Genomic DNA, 21525 nt, shown 5'->3' with positions numbered 1-21525 from the left:
CGTTAACACGTGTCGGGTTGGTAGAGACATGAGACATATTGTCACTATCGTCCTAGGGTGTTCGACTGAAGTAACTGGACACTTAGATGCTCTGTTTGTAGCAGAGACTGTTTTCTTTTCTGCAGTAGATACTGACGACTAGTTTTTATGAAGCAGAGAGAAACACGCACTGATGCTGATAAATCCATATCACAGTCAAAGCCTCAAAGACAGAGTCAATGTTGATCATAACTACTGATAGATTTCTAGGTAAAGCCAAATTGTATTAAGAGGGAAGTGAAAGTACATAGCAGTATTAACATTAGGTTCATTAATCTGCAGATTATTTTCTCAGTTAATAAAATGCTTGAAATCTATATAAAAAGGCCTGCAAATGTCATGTTTTTTCTGATAAACAGACTAAAACACAAACATTTTTTACATAGTTGCTGATCAATATCTTATTGATGGCTGCAGCGCTAGAACTGATACAAGTGCATTCAAGTTACTCCATTTGAAGAAAGAGCACCAACCTGCAAAATCATCATAAATTAGTCCAATTTCCTTTAATGTATTGGAGAGGATTCTTCTTTTTGCCTGTTTGACATTTTCATGTATCAAATTATATTCTTTTAAATGTCCTCAGGTCACTGCACTGTCTAAACTATTTTCTCAGTTTATGCACCTTTTGGCATCGAATAAGCTGCGAAATACCTTAATACAAAAGAAGCACTCCCTTCATTAAATACCCCTTTTAAAGGTCTTTTACAAACTGCCCTGAAGGAAACATGTTACTGTCTTATCTAACTTTAATTTGAGGTGGATTGTGTTCTTGTTATTAATGTTATGGCCTGTATTTTTCTCTTCTTTTCCTTTTGTGTGTGATCATGTCATATTGTTATGAAACAGTTTATGCTCTTGACCAGGACTTCCTGAAATATGTGATCTTGTATCTAAGTGGGACCTTCTGGATATGATATTCACATTTATAATAATAATGATAATTTATATATCATAATAACTTTGCTTTTGTAGGACAGGCTGTGGGAGATTCTATACAGTGACAGCTTCCCAATCCTTATCGATATATAATAATTAGAGGAGTAGAAGGTCGAGTCGTTTGTAATACAGTGTATACATTTTTTTTTTTTAAGTATCCCAAAATTTCACAGGAAAAACATGTTTTACCTGCTCAATCATATGAAAATGTGCCTCATTGTGCAGAAAACTAATAACAGCTCGATTTGACAACACTGGACATTTGTCATAAAAATGAACGTATAGTAATAGAAAACACCTTATCAGTAAATATTTATGAAGAATGACTCTAATGACTTAAGTTAGAGGCAGCTGGACTTGTTAAGAATTGAAGAAACAAAAGGCACATTGGAGTTTGTGAGTGTTTCAGTGTAAGTTCGTAAATAAAAGGCAAATGCAGTCAGACCCTTAAAACACATCAAGTTATTTTGGGAGGAGTTACTTCACGTCTCTGCTCAACGTCAGTAAGTGGGTCAGAGGGTATGAGCTCAGTAGTAAAACTCAAACAACCTCCCTCCACTTCAGTTACACAATCAGTTCACCATCTGACACATAATCACTTGGCAGTACGGCTATATCTCAGCAGAAACAAAACAATCCACACTAATACTGAAACACTCGAGCCTCGTTAAAGCAACAGCAGTTCCACCCACTGTGACCGACTCTGTAAGTGTAAGCAAACATTTGATCAGCAGTTCTCACAGTGGTAGGTGGGGATCACATGCACACTTTACACAGCGAGGTGGAGACCGAGAGGATTAACTTTTGTCATGTTCAAGTGACGTCTTGACAAGTTTTCTCTTCCACGTGGGGGAAAAAACAAGTAGCCAGTCAGATCATCAGCAACCATCCATGAAGGTTAATTTTGGCAAAGAGTCTCAATAATTTTACAATTTCTAGAAAATGTCAGCATTTTTAATATTTCCAATCAGCAGTATAAAAAAAAAAAAAAAAATCATGATCTGCCACAATGGCCAGAGGTGATTATTTAAGCAGCAGTTAATGATAATGAAAGCCTTTGTCATATCTAGTTGATCCTTAGGTTTAAGTTTCAAATGTAAGTTCCCATCATATCATTTTCATATGCAACAGAAGTGATCATTGAAGAAGGCTTTTTGAGTCCTTACTATCATGTTTCACCACTAAAAGAACTTAAAAATAGAGACGCACTGAATATGAAATTATCCAATTACTTTAATAAAGAAATTGTACTTCCATTCAATCAGATATGTATTAGCGCAGATACCTTTCAAATGGATTGGATTGGTCAATCCTTACTTAAATCGATTATCCACAGGTCTAAATATTTTTATACACTTATTGTTGCTCTTCCTGTTTTTAACACATCATTTCAGGTCAGCTCAGTCTGTCTTTTCAGATTACAGGAAGTAAAACTGTGGTTAGTGTCACATTTCCTTTTTGATCTGGACTCACACAGATCCAAGGAGGACAAGAAAGGGGTGGCTCTGTTGAGAAAGATGTCTATCAGTCAAACGGTTTCCCTAATTACTCACCAAATAACCCAGCGTTTTATTCAGAGGAGAGGAAAGGCTGACTCATTGTATTTATGTAGAGTCATTGAGGAAACTGCGCAAGTATTACGAAAATTAGCCCAATATATCAAAAGCAAAACTTGCTTTACTTTCCCAATCATATAAAAATGGTTATATATAAAATTGTGCAGAAAGCCAACCATTCTGGTGACACTGAGCACAAAACAGTAGAGAAGGAAATTAGTCGATTTCATGTGGAAAGGGACAAACTTCAGCACTGAAATTTTTCTGCCATGACAAGAAAGCAAATTGGACTATTATAACTATATAACTCAAAATTACAATGAAGGGACATCTGCACCACTTTGTAATAAACAATAATAAATCTTTTATTTGTAAGAGGAAACTACCATTTCCAAAACATGAGTGATACAGACAGATGACGTGTCTCTGCTTCCATTGTTTGGGTTTTTTGCTTGTTTTTTACGGTAAAATTGACATCAGACAGTCTGACACACATGGTAATTAAGATTTTATGGACGACTCCACCCACTGCTGCATATGTTGGAGATGTTATCATATTTTCAGATGGGGTTGTGTCTCTGTCCCTTAGTCTCTCTATAGGAGAACCACCACTGCGGTTTGTGAATGTGGAGCCCAGAGGAAATAAGAGGTCGAGCAGGCAATAGAAATGCATACCACCCTTATTTGCTGGCTACGATCCAATACTTAGAAAACGCATCCTTCCCTCATTTCCGCCCTCGAGATTATATCGAAGACCCAAGTGACAGCCAAAATTTTAAAAAAGTTGTCACAAATTAACTTCAAGCCAGATCTGATTAATCGGTGAAGAGGAGGAGTTGACATCATGCAGGCTTACTGCCACAGATCTGAGAGTGATTTACAGAAACTTCAAGTGGGGGGATGTGTCTTTTTTTCCTTTTTTCTTTTTTTTTTCTCTCTGCCTCGTTCTCCACTGACAGCAGCAAAATCACAGAAGAAACAGGAAAGGCCTGAGTAGCTTGGTGTTGGGACGGATATCCTCTTTTGGAGGCGTTCCCCTCCTCTCTCACTTAACTCTCCTTCTCCCTCTCTTTTTATCTCTTTTTATCACCCCCCCACCATCACCACCACACTTGCCCTCCGCCCCCCCTTCCCAAAACCACTTTGCTCTTGGTGTGGCATTAGTTTGGCTGAGCTCAGGCGTGTAGCAAAGAGTTTGGGTCCTCTGTCGTTTTTTGTGTCATCCTATCTGAGCGAATTATGTGTTGGCATGGTGACGAGGAGGATGAGGACAGCTCAGAGGTGAGGTGTTGTTGGTTTGTTTGTTTGCTTTGTGTGTTCCTGTAATAACTGTTGAGTGGCTGTGATTTCGAGTGATTAACGCTCGCTCTCTCTCCTGCTGTGTTTCTGATTGTGTGTCTGTGTTGCTGAGTCTCAAGATCTCCTCTGCTAGCAAGTTTTAGCTCTGCTTGATGGTATTTTTTATAAAGATTTGTGTATCATGCTAGCAGGCAGGCAAACGAGATACAAAACTGTTGTCAGAAGTGAGCAGGAACTTGAGCCGGACTCACTGCGTCTTGTAAATGTAGAAAAAGTTTTTTCTTTTTAAACCAAGAGCACATTATTTCTCACACAGTAGAGAGAGGTTGGCTCATGAGAAAACATCCAGAAAGAAGACAATGGACTGCACAGGTCATGGGACAAGTCTGTAATTCACTGTGATGTTTATGTATAGTGTGGATTTTAGCCCATTTGGCAAGGAGGCTATCCTGGAAATGGCATCTCTAATGGTATTCTTGATGTTTAGTAATAAATTGGTTGGACATAGCAGATTTGTTTTGAAATATTATAAACACTGGCTGAACAAGATTTTTGTCATTCCTCATTGCTTCTCCTGCCTTTCTTTTCCCATCCTCCTGCTTCCTTCTTTAGCTTTCACATTTTTACCCAACTTTGCCCCTTTCCTCTACCCCCCACCCGGCCCCATCTCTATCGTCTCTCCCTCTCTATCTCTTTCCTCCCATTACTGCCTTATCCGGCTCACCATCTCTTCCTCTTCTGTCTACGTCACTCTCAACACCTCCCATTACCAGACTGAGGAGTAGCGTTGAGTTGGAACTTCAGCTTTGTATCGCTTTGACAGATATTTCTTAAGTTCATTACCACACTGCTTAACTACTTTTTCCATTGTCCTCCATTTTCCTTGTTTTTCCCACCTCCCTCTCCCTTTCCTTGTTCACCAATCCAGAGTGACCCAGACGGGCTGTCGGTTCTGGAGCAGCTCGGTCTGGACCAGAACTCGGACTTCTCAGACTCCAGCGTACAGCAGCTTCTGGACGAGCAGCGCGAAAGGATCCGCAGAGAGATCCGCAAGGAGCTTAAGATCAAGGAAGGAGCTGAGAACCTGCGCAGGGCAACTACTGACAAGAGGAACGCACAGCAGGTCCGTCAGGCCCTTTAAGATCTTCTCTACAGCTCCTCAAAACCTACACCCACCAGGACTTCAAAAAGTCCACAGATATCTCTGTGGTAAAATAATGTCTGAAATATCAACAGTGATAGTCAGAGATTTGACAAAAAGACACTTAAAGGAAAATGAGAATGCATTTTCAGTCATTGGAGGATATCCAAGGGTCCACCCCTCAGACAAAACATCAGTAACAAACAAAAGCGGAATAAAATGATGAAGTCATGGAAGCACTCTGACCTAAAATTAGAAAGTCATCAAATTGTAACCTTAGTATCGCCACAGGAAAACAGTTTAATGACCACTATCTGCAGTAGCGGGTGAATCAGATGCATACCATTTGACCGGAACTGTGTAGATCTGCTGGTATGTTATATTCTTATCCTCTTTGTCTTTACAGACAGTTGGGTTTAAAGCCTCAGGTGACCAATGTGTTGGCCTTTATTTACTTAGTGGAGGCTCACCGAGCACAAATTTCCACAGGGCGTTTGGAAATGCCCTGCCTCACAATCACACAGGCTCACACATTGATTTCCTGGAGTTGCCCAGTGCGACGGCTACAACAAGCAACAGTGCCAGATACTGTTAATAGAAGTAAGCTGTGCCAGTCAGCCAGTTGGAGGGTTAAATGCTTTTCTCACAGGCGTTTATAGGGATTATGGGAGTCTTTAAAGCAGAAAAGGTGGATAGTGAGTAAATCCAACCGCGTTTGTCCCCAAGTGTTTTGATGGGTGAGTTGAGGTTTCTTGCCTGCTTCAGCTTGCACAATTTCATTATGTCCTGAATTAAGTACTTAAAAATGGATTGACATGTTAACAGTCAACATCAAAATAGAAAAAACATTGTCCAAGGGTTCACAATTTAGTGAACTGCTGGGCCGGTGCACTGATGTGTAAACGCAGAAAATAAAATGCAGAATGATTTGTTAATTCGCCCTATTCTGAAACGTTTCCTTCTCTTTGCTCTCGCATACAGGTGGACAGCCAGCTACGAAGCTCCAACCGCAGGCTGGACAGTCTGCATGCTCAGTTGCAAGAGCTGGATGCTCACATTGTGGTGAAAGGAGGTGATGAGAATAAAGGTAAATATACATGAAGCTCTCATTCCTGTCTCAAATCACAGAGCGGGACAACTTTGTGGCAATATTCCCATTATTTTGTCAATTATCCAAATAATGACTGGCATAATGAAAAAATGTGCTTTAACTGACTGCTCTTTTGATTTTGTGTTTCATCTGTGACCAAAACCTAAAAAGGGTCTCAAAAAGTCTTTGTAGTTTTGGAACACCATTTTCATCTTGCCAGTTTTTAAAATGCTGTAATAGACCTCTAATTGTACGGACAACCATGGCTGGGCGATCAGATCTGTTCCCATCTTCCAGGATATTAACTGTGTGGCATAAAATTCAAGAGTGCAACAGTACCGTCTGACATTAAATGAAATTCCCCTAAGAGATTTTTCACTTCAGAGCACACCGTGTGAACCCTCATCTTGTTCCTTTTTATATCATCGTTCAACCTTTTCTTTCTCTCCATAGATGAGTGTCCTCAGTCTCCAGGGGCAGAGAGTCGAACGTCAGCCCACAAGGAACGCATTGCTGCCCTGGAGAGACAGCTCAACATCGAGCTCAAAGTCAAACAGGGAGTTGAGAACATGATCCCCATCTACTCCAATGGATCCACCAAGGTACACAGGGCACCAATTTTAGCCATACATAGCTCAGTGTAGGACAGAAACAGGACATTTGATGACACAAGTAAATTTACGTAAAAAAAAAAATGAGTTTATTTCTATAAACTTACACTCTTGTGGGATAAAACGTGTGAAAAATCAATTAAAAAATTGTTTTTAATAATAAAAAATGTACGTCAAAAATATGATCCCTATTTATATCAAAACATTAACAAGTGTATTAATACAGATAAATAAAGATTATTATTACCCTCCCCCAGCTGGCTGATGCTGACACCTTCATGATCCACAACCTTGCAATCTGCTGACTCAGATGACAATCTATAAATGTATATAACATGTGAACAATACCCCTAACCAATGCAGCGCCACACCTCTCATCTCTTGATTACTTACCAATTTCCCCTCCCCCCTTTTTAATGCAGCTTCTGTTTGACCTTGTTCTCATGCCTCCACTCCCCTTCATGTTTCACCTTAAATGATAAACTCACAATTCTCAAGTCTGTCTTAAAATATCAGTCAGGTGCCCAAATGATCATTGAGAACGGTTTTGCTAATTTTTATCATTCCTCCTGTTAATATTTACCATTTAAAGATCCCTTCCTAGTGCTCTTTTCATTGCAATCTGAAGCTATTTTGAGACTGTGTTCATCCACATTAGTCAAGACAAGTAGATATCTTCCAAAATTAGTCTTTTTAGAATTAGTTTTTGTTACTATCCATCCACTGTAGCTCAACAGAGAAAAACATTTTATTCTAAAGAGGCTGTAACTTCAGAAGACATCCACTTGAAGCCTCATACTAGCACCCGATGAACTTTTGAATACAAATTTTGCATGAAAAGAGGACTGTTGATTTTGTCCTCCATCACTTGCATTGAAAGCCCATTAACCTGGGTTTCTGACTATTTGACAAATAGTGAAAACAGCCTTTAAAGTAGAATTATGGGGCCCACAGCAATCAACAAACAGGACAAAAGAAGAATTATGTGTTCCTCACTGTCGCTGAAGATTTTCTTGTATTATAACTTTTTACCTTCCTGTTTCCTGTTAAGTAATTTGCACCTTTTGTTGTCTCTGTTTCACTCAGGATAAGAAGATGCTGCAAACGGCACAGCATATGCTGCAGGACAGTAAGACCAAAATTGACATCATCCGCATGCAAATCCGCAAGGCTGTACAGGCCACTGAGCACAATGATGACACACAGGGTAAGTTTGATTGGCTGACTGGTGTATTCTGTAAATATCAGCAAGTTGTTGTTGACCACAAGTATCAGCAATTGACCGTTAATGCAACACGCTTAACAGAAGTGCCAATTGCTTGAAAAATGGTTCTGTAGTGGATAAATCGAGAAGGATCACGATATTTAAATGTTGTTAACAGTATCGGGTTGTTGTCTGTTTCCTGTCAGAGGAAAGTGGGCTAAAGTGCTAGCAGATATTCTCATGTATTACACTGTCACTGTGTGCTGTGTGACAATGGCTGGCTTTGACAGAGTTTTTATTCCTGGGTCTTTTTCCATCTCCCTTCATGTGGTCTGCAGTCCTGCTTTCTTTTTTCTCTGTATGTCGTCCAGTTTGTTTGGAGCAGCAGCTTCAGACAGCAGACACACAACAGCATAAACAGATCAATAAAGATCCGGCTCAGTGTTTTCACATATCTCTGCCTTGGTGTTATAGGGAAGAAGATGAAGAGGGCCGTTAGAGTTGATACACACAGACACACTAGTAACGTGTGTGTGTGTGTGTGTGTGTGTGTGTGTGTGTGTGTGTGTGTGTGTGTGTGTGTGTGTGTGTGTGTGTGTGTGTGTGTGTGTGTGTGTGTGTGTGTGTGTGTGTGTGTGTGTGTGTGTGTGTGTGTGTGTGTGTGTGTGTGTGTGTGTGTGTGTGTGTGTGTGTGTGTGTGTGTGTGGCGCCCACCTGGCTTATTACCACAATCAATTGAATTCACACACAGATGTGCACCAAAAAAAACCCTCCTACAAACCAGAGTGACAGATGAAATGTCTTTCATACACACACTACCACAGTACGACATTGTGACAGCAGGTGTGTGAGTTCATGTGAATATTGCAGGCACACACAAGCTACTCTTGCCATCCCTCTCTCGCTCTCTCTCACACTCACACACACACACACACACTTGTCTGTTGTGGCAGAGCCATCAATGCCATTTCAGGGCAGGTGACAGAGTTTCTATAGAGCAGCATGTGCTGTGGACCATTATGACCCCTCTGCTGAGAAAACGGCCAATTAATGACCAGAGGTGGATGCTTCAGTAAAATGTAGCCAGAGGTGGGTGGTGGAGGGGCTATGGGAGTAAAAACAGATTTTAAAGATGGTACATTCTCCCAGGGGGCCATATACTCAATTCTACTTCTGTCATCTGAAAGTAGGTGTCTTTAAGGCAAAGAAGATAATGGCCATTTGGAAGGATTGTTTAAGAGTTTAAAATTATATTATAGATAACTAGACTGAGCAGCAATGAGTTTTGTACCTTTTTAGCTCTCCAGAAAACAGATTATATGCCTTGTTAGACTTTATCTGTAGCTTGTTTATTGTCTTTAATGGTCAACTTACTGAGTTCAACACTTAATTCTTCTTATATTGTGCCGGTGTATCACATGGTATCTGGATCTTTCTTGGTTATCCTGTCTCTCTTCTTTTAAACCACACACAGGGTTTTGTGTATAGTGTACACAGACAGTCTCCAGGCACCACACCCAGTGGAGGGGTCATCTAGCAGGGTCTGGGCTCCAGGCAGAACACCTTATTAGGAGATAAAGCATCCACATCCATCTCTACTCTTAACCCTCTCTTTTCCTCTCTCTCACTGGTTCTCTCTCATGCAGCATTTTGAGCAGCTCAGAAGTCATAAAAATCATTTTCACTCCTCTGTGTCCCTCTGTCTTTCATCTTCACTAATCTGACATTTGAAAGTCAAACGCGCCTTTTTTGAATGCTATTTATCCTGTTGTCCATTTCCTTATCTCACGCCTCCTCCTGCTCCTCCTCCTCTCCTTTTCTCATATCTGTGTGCTCCATTGTGTTTGTTGCCCACCGTGAGAGGCGGCTGCTCTGCCATTAAGCTTAACACTCAGCTATAATTGTGCTTCACATCAATTTTAGCCCTGTTTGTTGTCAGCATATGAAAGTTATTTATAAAGTTTCTCCACTGGCCTGCCATATTTAATGTCTCACCTCCTAAAGCATGTAAGCAGAACATGATTTATTAAACCATTTGTTTTTCCTATTAACTGTGTTACATCATGATCAGCTGGCTTTTGTCTAGCATCACCAGCAACAGAGAAAACATGAGGTCAAACAATGTTATGTTATTGTTATTACATCATTGCTAATCCATTTTAAGCACATATCTAATCAGGGCTAGCTGGCTAACCTGAGGAAACATTAGAAATATTTTATACTGGGAAAAGGCTGTCATTAATATGAAACTCTTACTGGAGAGAAAGTATATAATTTAGATCCTCTTATTTCTTTTTTTGTGCGAATTTAATTGAATTTAAAATCTTTCACTTTATTTTTCTGTGGCTTAAAAAAGTGTCATCCTACCCCAATATAATTTTGTATATATCTTTAATTAAAAAGTTGATCATATAAAAGGAAACAGTGAAAATGGACACATTTTTATTGCTCTGTTTGCTTTTAAAAATGTCGTTTGGAAACAGAGGTTAGAGCTAAGGTTAATGCTGCTTACAGTCAGAGCCTACTTCCCTTCCTCTGGGCTCTGCTAATGTTTTCTGTCCGACTCGTGTATAATGCATCGCATGCATTTAGGCATTAACCTAACTTAGTATGCCCTGAGGTGGTCCATCTTGCACACTGCTCACGTGCACCTACCGAGAACAAACTATAGAATATAAGTTAATAAAATGTGCAGTCATGTTCTAAATCGTCCATTCTGATGCACAGTAATGTAATTTGTCTGCCCCCCCCCCCTGCAGGTAACCAGGACTTGTGTGGGATGGAGCTGCGGCTAGAAGAGCTGAGACATCACTACAGGGTTGAACATGCTGTCGCTGAGGGGGCCAAAAACGTCCTCAGGCTCCTGGGGGCCAGCAAGGTCCAGGACAAGAAAGCCCTGTCTGAGGTTAGACCCGAACACGCACACACACATATACACACACCATTGACCTTTTTAACCTTGTGAGAACACACATTGACATAATGTATTCCCGAGCCCTTACCCTTACCCTAACCATCACAACTAAATGCCCAAACCCAACAATAACCCTAAACTGAACCTAAACTCAGTTCTAGCCTTCTACTTAAAACCAAGTCTAAAGCGTCAAATCGGCCTTTGAAGATGTGAGGTCCGGCCAAAATCTCTTCACAACACAGAAATGTCATTACAGCGCTGGTTTTTGACTGAAATTGAATCTTTCAAAGATAGAAAGGCACACACATATGCTAGAAATAACTTTTCTTCCCAGCCACATTTTGAGTAATTTGCTCTATGAATCGCCTCAAGTCATATACACCTGTGTGATCTTCATGTGAATATATACAACAGCATCTTGAGAAAAACACATTTTTACATCCATAATGTTCGGGGGGGGTTTTTCCACCACTTCAGACCTTAACCTATATAATGACTGTATTTCAGTCTACTCTGCAGATGTACCTTCCCACAGTTAAACACAGTTACTGTAGCATCATGACATTTTAAGGTCTCTGACTGTGATCAACTTTCTCTTTCTGGGTCTAGCAGAGACAGAAAACAGTGTTCCATTGAAAAGTTTTGTGTGAAGTCAAATATTTCTCAAAGCAGCTTTGGCCACAGCACTCTTTCACTTCATTTCAGAGATACAATATCTTCAATACATTAACTGAAACACTATACTTCCTATTACTGAAAACAACAGTCTGTGGTGTTGAAAGGGTCTTGATCAGTACCAGTGACTCACACCACGTTCTGAGATTTCTGGCTCTTCCAGTCCTGAAATATGGTGCTATAATCAATATATTTTGGTATGGAGCTTCTGTACTGGACTTTTTTACTGAATTGTTACACTGATACAATTACTCTTTAGTATTGTGAAAACAAGACTAAAATAGGATTGTGTGAGATTGGACAGAGATTTAATAGTTTACTTTATGTCAATATGATAACTAAAGCAGTCACTCAGTGCATGTAAATGTATATTAAATCTGCTCTGTGTCACTTCTTCAGGCACAGTCTCGTCTGAGTGAGGCGTCTCAACGCATGGATCTGCTGAGAGACTCTCTTGACCAGCGTCTAGCAGAGCTGCCAGAGGACCATCCCAAGGCCAACGTCATCAAAGAGGAGCTGGTCCTGGCCTCCTCCCCTGCATTCAGCTCACGCCATGGCGCCCCCTACCTCCACAACCAGTACAGCACCCTCAACAAGCCCTCGCCTCTTACTGGTACGTTACACAAAACAAGACCAAGTAGGCCAAAATCAAGCAAGATCACACTAAGTCCCAAAAGGTTTTAAAAGATGAACACTAACCAAAACACAGGCACACATCTGTAATAACATCCCTGATGCCTCACTACATAAAGGAGTAAGAAAAAGGGAAAAGGGGGGACATTTTATATTAAAGTTTTAACTTTTCAGAACATCATAGTTGCCTGTATAGGCTCAATTGTACATTTATATCATAATATCTACAGGCCTAGTTAGATTGTAAATATGATTCATCTGTTCATCATATTGTACAGAAGAATGGGAATTTCAATATGATCTCATATGATTATGTGTGTAATTCCTGTTCATTTATTTCTGGGCTGGTGCTGTTGATTCCTGGTCATATCCAAACCATCTTTACGTGTTCTATAGTCTTAAATCTTGTTTATAAGGCGTCTTTTGTTTTGGCCTCTAGTTGGTTATACCTGAATTATTTGCCTCTGTCTCCAGGCACCTTACAGGTGCAGCTGCTGGGCTGCGTGGGGTTGTTGGAGGTGGTCCCAGGACGCAGTAAAGGGACAGCTGTCATGCTGCCCTGCTACAGCCCCGGGGACACCAGGTCCTTCATGAGGGGCAGCAAGGGACTGTACGGGCGGAGCGGCTCAGTCAGTGGAAAAACACCTAGCAAGACAGAGGAGCTCTCCTGTAAGTACATGTGTATGCTGTAAGTGTGAGTATGTGTGTAGGGCCTGGTTAGGTTACATTCTTTACAATATAACTTTTTTATTTGCATTTCTTTCATCACAAATAGTGGACCATGTACTGTCTCTGTCACTTTCAGGTCAGTATACTACTATAGCATGTCCATATTTAGTATAGTAACACATAGTTGCAGTTTTAACTTTAGGAAGGTGAGGTTTGGTACGAATTGCCTCGATACTCGATTGTAAACAATTCACAAACCACGTTCTGCAGTGTCTTCAAGGAATTAATGTCACTCATTAATCAATACCTAAACTGTATTATGTTTTGTAGTGTTAGCATACAGAAGCTTTCATTTTTATACATGTAAGGACTTAAAGTGTCAGCCACTATAAAGGAATGTCACCTGTTGGGGAAATAAAACATGCAGTGTTACTGTGTGCAGCTGAAGTGAGTGCAGTGCTAAAGCTGGATAACACAGTGGTGGGCCAGACGGCTTGGAGGACTGTGGGAGAACAAGCCTGGGACCAGACCTTCACTGTGGAGCTGGAAAGGGTCAGCACACACACACACACACTCACTCACACAGGCTGCAAATAATTATCCACCAGTGGTAATGTCCTTTATATGCTGCTAAGTTTGTGTGTTTGCATGTGCATGACAGTTGTGTGCCCATGTGTCTGTGTGTGTTTTTAGACAAGGGAGATGGAGATTGCCGTCTACTGGAAGGACTACCGCTCACTGTGTGCTCTTAAGTACCTGAAGCTGGAAGAGTTCCTGGACAACCAGAAACACAGAGTTCAGCTGGAGCTGGAGCCTCAGGGTCTGCTGCTGGCCGAGGTGCGCACCATAATAACACATACACATACTCACTCAAAGCTTGACATATATGTACACACACAGCAACAAAAAATGAGAAAAGGGACAGCCACACCAAAAGCTCGACACAGATATCCTTCCTTACATGACACCTGTAAACTCTATAAATACACATAAAAGTATTCACATGTGCGCACATACACCTACCCACACACACAAGCTGTCACATGCACCTGTGCTGAAAAACACTGCTTTGATATAGCATACTTAAAAGGTTCACCTGTCTTGAGTGTGACATCTGAAAATAAAAAATGGATGTGTAGTTTCCATGTTTCGCTTTTGTGTGTGTTTTCCAGGTGACCTTCTTTAACCCAGTCATCGAGAGAGTTCCTCGCCTCCAGAGGCAGAAAAAGGTCTTTTCTAAGCAGCAAGGTGGGCAGGAAACAAACCAGAGGAAGAACAGAAATATATGCTGATTGAGAAATAGCTTCTCTGTGTTTCAACTCCACTTTGCTACTCTTGAGCCTTAATACAGTTTATATAGATGAACTTTTGAGATGAACAAACATCAGTTGTGCTGAAACAGCCTTTTCTTACTGAGATATTGAACATGACCAACATTGCTGGTACCTAGCACACAGTTTGTAGCTAACAGCACCCTCTAGTGGTGGATAGTTTTGTGTCTTCATGATAATGACATCTTTATTTACACAGCACCTATTTAAGCAAAGCTATACAGTACTTAATTAAACAGGGTGTAAAACCCACATAATGGAGAATTTGGCCTTGGTCTTGACTTATTTTTGATCTTCGTTTGGACTTGGAATTGACTTGATTTTAAAACTTCTTGGACCTCAAATGTGTCTCAGACTTAGCTTAAGGGGTCTTGACTACAGCCCTGCATTGACCCTGTATAGAACTTTCTACCTGAAATAATTAACACAACATGAAAGAGTGCAGCATTTTGCTTAAGAAACTGTTCTAAATAAGTCCATAAATGTTTTAAAATCAGAGCTGAGAATCTTAATTAAATCTCAATTTTGATATTTGGCACGACACGATTATAATAGATATTAATAATTCATTCCTTAAAGTAAGTATGAGTGATCGATTATCTTTGTGTGGCTCTGTGAGACACACATTATTGACTTTAGGCGTGTGTGTTTCCAGGCAAGGCGTTCCTTCGAGCTCGACAGATGAACGTGGATATCGGGACGTGGGTGAGGCTGCTTCGGAACGCCATTCCTACTGTCAACAACTCAGGAACCTACAGTCCCAATGCACACAGCCTCACACTCAATGCTGGGTGAGACACATGACATAAACATTCATTCACACTTGATTCTAGTGGGAAGAAAACTACGTGTGATGTTTGATAGCTGTCAATCAGACTTTGCTATCAAACACAGCAGCATTCCTTGAACCTTTTTCCTTGTGTTTCCTGGCAAAGTGTGAAGCATGTGATGCTTTCTCTGCCTCAATGTTTAACCATCCGTTTGTGTTTTGTTTCTGTCTGTTCATTTGACCATCTGCATCGCCACGTTGGTCTGTTTGTGTGTGTCTGTGAATTTTTCAGGGAGATCTCAGTGGAGAAGTTGAGTCTGGACAGCGACTCTCCGATAAGAGGCGATTACAAGAGAGACGTGGAAATACACACCCCGGTGAGAGAGTGGGAGACCAGGAATTGGGGGATTTGTGTGTGGGGTCTGGTCTACTCTAGTAAATCCACTCTGTTAGCTGTGGGATAAATAGATTTTAAAAATGATGTTTTGTCACTTTGATCAGTGAACAATGTAATAAACAGTAATCCAGACGATAATATTTAGAATTCAAGTCAAGTTTAGACTATATTTTTATATCCAGGATTTGCAAATAAGAGATTATAAAAAAAATATTTTTGAGCAACAGTCATGTAAGAACGTTATGAGAATGCTCCATTTTATTCACCAACAAAGTTACATTGGCTTCATTTGATCAACAACATTTTGGTTGAGTTAGTCATGAAGCCTGTCACTCTGGAAATCTGCACCAGATGTGAGACATCAGTGGAATAATACCATATTCATGTCACATCAGAGTATTGCCAGTCATTACCAGTTTATCCTCACTTAGCCCACACTGCAATCATAAAACCATCATAAACATGGTAATCTTTCTAATCCCCACAGTCTGTCCCATATGACGCTACTGAAATGTCCATTCTGTAAATCCACACCCAGTACCCGTCCGTTCAGTCTAGAGGCCTTTATTGATTATTATAGATATACTTAATATATTCACAACATATAGACAGTAGGCTGCCTGTGGAAATTATTGTATTGGTAGCACAACACATTGATGAAATAGACCTGGAGCACTAGAATGTCTGAATGTATGTTTCATTTGATAAAATGGAAGCCTCCGTTACGTTAGACGGACACATGACCAAAATCAAGAATGCCTAAAAAAAACACAGCTGGTGTGGATTTTCATTGAGGCGTGCACTTGACCACAATGTCTCCAAAAACTGAGCCAGGACTAAAAGTGAATCACTGAGAGGCTGCTTGTATGTCACGTCCAAACTGTTGTTGTGAGATCGTTTTGTCTCATGTCTTCCATCTTGTCTCCTCTTATCTCTCCGTCTCTGCATGTCTCTCTGTGTCTTTTCCTCTGTGTCTCTTTCCTCGCATGTCCCCTGTCAGGATCGACTGCCAGTCATCGAGCCCTTCTCCCCCCCAGACCTCACCCCTGAGTGCCCTGTCCGAACCCCATCAGTTGGCAGGTACACACACACACACACACACACACACACACACACACATATACAGACACGCACGGAGACGCCCTCTACAATCATTTGTTACATTACCAACAATGTATTTTTTGGGATATTTATACTGTTGTTTTAATTTGATCTAATCTAGTTCCATTATCTATACAAATGAGTATGTGACATTTGAAACTACTCTACCCACACTCTGTTTCCTTTCCTGCCCTGACAAATAGTGTTATGTATTTCTGTGATATTTCTAATCTAGTATTTTTTAAATAAGCCATGTCCTATAAGTGACTCATTGTAAACATTTGTGCTGACTGTGTTTGTCTGTCTCTCCAGTAAGCAGAAGAAAGGCCCTCTGTCCCTGCAGGACTTCAGGCTGATTGCCGTGTTGGGCAGAGGACACTTTGGGAAGGTACCATTATTTTTTTTAAATAAACTAAACCTTTAACTTCATATGCAAATTGAGTTTATCCTGTGGGGTTGGACTATTATTAAGACTTTATTGTAATATTTTAACAAGTTTTCATTCCACCTCCTCCTGAAATCAATATACACGTGTTTATCTGTTGTGTGTCTTGGATCTATTTGTCTCCAGGTGTTGTTGTCAGAATACAAGAAGACAGGCACGATGTACGCCATCAAAGCCCTGAAGAAAGGAGATATCATCGCTCGAGATGAGGTGGAAAGGTGTGTGTTTATTACTCTATATGTTCCTGTGTGTGAGTCATTGGTTGCTGTTATTTCAGCCTCAGCTAAAATAATACATTTAACTGTATTTAATCTGTGCTGCTGTGCCTCAAACCACATTGATTACAGTTCCTCTGTGGGCTGAGTGTGGGTGCCTCATCCACCAAAATAAACATCTAATTATGTGTTAATGTGTCTCATTTTTCCCTCTAATCTTTTTTTTCTCTCTTCCCTTTTTTCTTGCTCCCTCAATCCTTTTCTCATCTTCTCCACTTTCCACCTTATCCTCCTCTCCCCTCCAGTCTAATGTGCGAGAAGCGCATCTTTGAGGCCGTGAACTTGTCGCAGCATCCCTTCCTGGTCAACCTGTTTGCGTGCTTCCAGACGCCAGAGCATGTGTGTTTTGTCATGGAGTACACTGCAGGAGGTGACCTGATGATGCACATCCACACTGACGTCTTCACAGAGCCACGAGCCGTGTACGTTACGTTTGTGTGTGTGTGTGTATCAAAACACACTTTTTATGTTTATTGCTTGAGAAGTTTAAGTCTCTAAATACGGTGACAAATAAAATATGTGGCTGTCACCGCAAAGAATTCTTTGTGAAACTTTTTTTGAGCCCTTTGTTAATAGTTTTATGTTGGACTGCATTATGTTAAAGGGTGTTTCTAACATTTTCTTCTTCCTCTTTTTACAAAAAATATTATACAAACCAATGAAAATAAAGACTGGAAAAACATGACTTTCAAACCAATTTTTTAGAAAAAAATTTAAAAAAAAAATGTAAAAGTGCATGGTGTCCAGTTCAACAAACTGAATAATCTGTTCATTTGCTGCCATTTTCTGTAAACATGACAAAAATGAAAAGCCTGCAACTTGGACATTGAAGACATGCATTTACTATAGCAACTAAAGAAGTAACACTCATGTGCAACAGCTAGCAAGTAGCAGTTTTTCAGCCCTCAGACAGTAGTTTTTTGTAAAAATGAACCATTTAAGTGGTCTGAAAAACTTAACTGTTTATGAGGGTTACCATGTATTCCATCTTAGTTTAGGTTTGTAATAATGTTCCTTTTGTTTGACTTCAGGTTTTATTCAGCCTGTGTGGTTCTTGGACTTCAGTTCCTCCATGACAATAAGATTGTGTACAGGTGAGCAGAACCCACACAAACCTGTTAACTCACACGATAGTTGGATGTAATATCTATGTCTACACAAGAAGCTACAAACTAAAAAACATCTACCTAATTAAATCAGCGCCTAATATGTTTTTATATATATATGAGTTAAGTTGACTGGAGACACTGTGTGTTTCTGAATTAAGTAATGCAAATGATCTGAAAAGAAAATATTGTTAAGAATACTTCCAATAGCACAAAAGAAACTGATGCAATAGATTTCCTAACCCTCTCCCACTAAATTCAAATGAAACGTCTCTCTTTTAAACTCTTCTTGTAATCTCTGATGTGAAACATGTGAAGAGACACTGACGATTCTCACCTACATCTCTTCACCTCCTCTCTCTTTTAGAGACCTCAAGCTTGACAACCTGCTGCTAGACACAGATGGTTATGTGAAGATTGCTGACTTTGGACTGTGTAAAGAAGGTGGATGTTAAAGACAGATGGGCTCTTTTCATTTCTCATTTTGTGCCTGACTAGACTGTCCTAAATGTTCTCAGACACATATAAATTCATGTTTCTCCTCCGTCTGTAGGAATGGGTTTTGGAGATCGGACAAGCACGTTCTGTGGGACACCAGAATTTTTAGCCCCTGAGGTCCTAACTGATACATCATACACAAGAGCAGTAGACTGGTGGGGACTGGGGGTCCTTATCTATGAAATGTTGGTGGGAGAGGTGAGAACTAATACTCACACACATACACACATTGTGCTTGGAGTGATATCCGATCAAACATATCACATTTATCTGATGGCAGTCTGTGTTTGTTTCTGAGCTGGTGTGTTGGGCAGAGGACACTTTGGGAAGGTACCATTATTTTTTTTAAATAAACTAAACCTTTAACTTCATATGCAAATTGAGTTTATCCTGTGGGGTTGGACTATTATTAAGACTTTATTGTAATATTTTAACAAGTTTTCATTCCAACTCCTCCTGAAATCAATATACACGCGTTTATCTGTTGTGTCCGATCCGATCAAACATATCACATTTATCTGATGGCAGTCTGTGTTTGTTTCTGAGCTGGTGTTTGTGTGTGTAGTCTCCTTTCCCAGGGGATGATGAGGAGGAGGTGTTCGACAGCATTGTGAATGATGAAGTCCGCTACCCACGCTTCCTCTCCACCGAGGCAATTGGCATCATGAGAAGGGTGAGGATACACACACGCTCCTGGCTGACTTTATCACCCACAAACAATACATGATAAATGCTGCACACACACACACGAAACACTTACTCATCACTATAGTCACAGACTGTCAAACCAACCAACTCACAATCACAGAGGTCCCATTGACGTTTGACTACCACATCTCCTTATAATTTCTTATTTGTGTGTGTGTGTTTGAACACGAGCAGCTGTTAAGGAGGAACCCCGAGAGACGACTGGGCTCTGGTGAGAAGGATGCAGAGGAGGTGAAGAAGCAGCCATTTTTCAGGGTAAGAGGCTTCACATATTTATATAATGGAACCAGAAAAGATTCTTGATTCTCCTTTTTAATAATTTCCCTAATGTCCCTCCAGAACATAGACTGGGAGGGGTTGCTCCAAAGGAAGGTTACCCCTCCATTCGTGCCCTCCATTGGCAGCAAGGAAGATGTCAGTAACTTCGACGAGGAGTTCACCACTGAAGCGCCAACACTCACGCCTCCACGTGAGCCACGTGTGCTCTCCCGCAAAGACCAGGACAGCTTCCGAGACTTTGACTACGTGTCTGACCTCTGCTAGTGGGTCGTCGGCTCGCAGAACTCAAGGAATGTTCAATATTGAAGGCTTTGCAACGGTTATGTCAGAGCAGACCGTTTCTACAGATCGTCTGATTGTTAATTACACTGTGAATGAATGCGGAGAGGCCGAAGGCAGTCGGTCTGTGTTTTGTGTGTCTGCAAGGTTTTAAAGATATGGACTGAGAAAATAAAAAGAGGGGACAGATAGCAGATGGTGTAAAATGTTCGATGGACAAACATGCGACAGTTGATGTGTCCCCTCTCCAATCACTTTAAAACACACCAGTGACATTAGCCTTTAAAATGCCTCCTCCCATCCTCCTACGTGTCAGTGTGGTCACCTGTGCAGCTGTGAGAGGAGGAGCTCGCTGTCTCTTTGTACTGTCGACTGTTTAGAGGTTGCTCAGCACCTCACATACCGATGCCTTACATTTGTATTTGTATTTTATCCACAGAAGAAGAAAAAAAGTTTGTTTTTATTTTGTGGCCCTTGGTGTAAAGCAGCAGGAAGAGTGATTTACTCGTCAGATTAATTTGTGACATGCAGAGTGAATTTGTACTCAAAGCTTATGACGATGACCCAAACATTGTGTCAAGCTGACTGATGCTAGGCGAAATTTGAGTTAACTACGGGGTAAAGAACCACTGTCTTACTTCACTGCCATGGACTTTTCTTTAGACTTATACCAACTACCTTTTTAAAATGTGTGTTTAAGTTTTAATTTCTGTGAGAAAACAACAATTTACAAATGAGTCATATTTGATGACAATTTACTCTTGAATGCATTATTCAATACCATGCACATACATACAATTGGGTATTATACATAATTTGATTTTTTTAAAGTGCTTTGTTCGTTCATTCACAAGCACAAAATGACACCTATCAGCACTAAAGCTATGTGGCATGCAAGTTTTTCCTTTTTTTTTAAATTAAAAAAATTAAACACTAAGGCTTGCTGTACAAGTAACAGATTGTCGATTATGGGTTTTAGACTCATCCATCCAGTTTATCTAAATGCTACTAGAGTTTTGTGGACATGAAATAAGTAATTTCCCTCCAAGACCATCGTCTTATATGGCTTTGAAACTCATCAAACACTGACTGTAGCAACTGTGTTAGTGTTAATGTCAGTTTTTAGAGCTTAAAATCTATCTGTTGTGGTCATTATAAGGTTTGGTTTTCATCACAAGGATGAAATCGTCTTTGATTCCGTTGAAACCAATTAATATCTTAGTGATTTTGGAAACACAGTACAACCAATTAGAGCTCGCCGCTTTAGATCTTAGCTAAAAATGTTCTCTTGGCAATACATTTTTAAATGAACAACAATATCATAGAGACTCATAAATGTTGGAAAAAATGACCCAGTGGTATAAGCCTTGTTGGCCATGTAGTGGAGATCAGTCCTCTGTAAAACATTTCTGAGAACAGTAGAGGTTTGTTGTGAAGCTGTATGTATGACAGTGTGGATTTTACTTATCTTGTGTACAACAATACAAAACATGTGAGAGTATGAGATGACTTATTTTATAAAGAAAACCTGGAGTGAATATTGTGTCCGTGTGTTGGTGTTAATGTG

General features: G+C 40.3%; 1 protein-coding gene across 1 annotated transcript in view; it reads left to right on the top strand.

Annotated features, from left to right (window-relative positions):
• The window catches only part of pkn1a (protein kinase N1a), a 49061-nt gene extending 27565 nt beyond the window's left edge, over positions 1–21496 (top strand). The window contains exons 2-23 of the mRNA XM_062428144.1: positions 4762–4956; positions 5956–6061; positions 6518–6666; positions 7762–7882; positions 10639–10784; positions 11868–12081; positions 12576–12770; positions 13213–13322; positions 13464–13607; positions 13943–14018; positions 14757–14892; positions 15163–15247; positions 16268–16347; positions 16681–16756; positions 16940–17031; positions 17334–17510; positions 18120–18182; positions 18562–18638; positions 18748–18890; positions 19258–19365; positions 19575–19655; positions 19740–21496. Coding sequence (XP_062284128.1) covers positions 4762–4956; positions 5956–6061; positions 6518–6666; positions 7762–7882; positions 10639–10784; positions 11868–12081; positions 12576–12770; positions 13213–13322; positions 13464–13607; positions 13943–14018; positions 14757–14892; positions 15163–15247; positions 16268–16347; positions 16681–16756; positions 16940–17031; positions 17334–17510; positions 18120–18182; positions 18562–18638; positions 18748–18890; positions 19258–19365; positions 19575–19655; positions 19740–19943 — 2778 coding nt within the window. The 3' untranslated portion in view covers positions 19944–21496. The remainder of the gene's footprint in view (positions 1–4761; positions 4957–5955; positions 6062–6517; positions 6667–7761; positions 7883–10638; positions 10785–11867; positions 12082–12575; positions 12771–13212; positions 13323–13463; positions 13608–13942; positions 14019–14756; positions 14893–15162; positions 15248–16267; positions 16348–16680; positions 16757–16939; positions 17032–17333; positions 17511–18119; positions 18183–18561; positions 18639–18747; positions 18891–19257; positions 19366–19574; positions 19656–19739) is intronic.
• The last annotated feature ends 29 nt before the right edge of the window (positions 21497–21525 follow it).

The sequence above is a fragment of the Scomber scombrus genome, chromosome 2 (genome assembly GCF_963691925.1).
Source record: "Scomber scombrus chromosome 2, fScoSco1.1, whole genome shotgun sequence".
NCBI lineage: Eukaryota > Metazoa > Chordata > Actinopteri > Scombriformes > Scombridae > Scomber > Scomber scombrus.
This window is presented reverse-complemented; position numbering and strand designations above follow the sequence as displayed.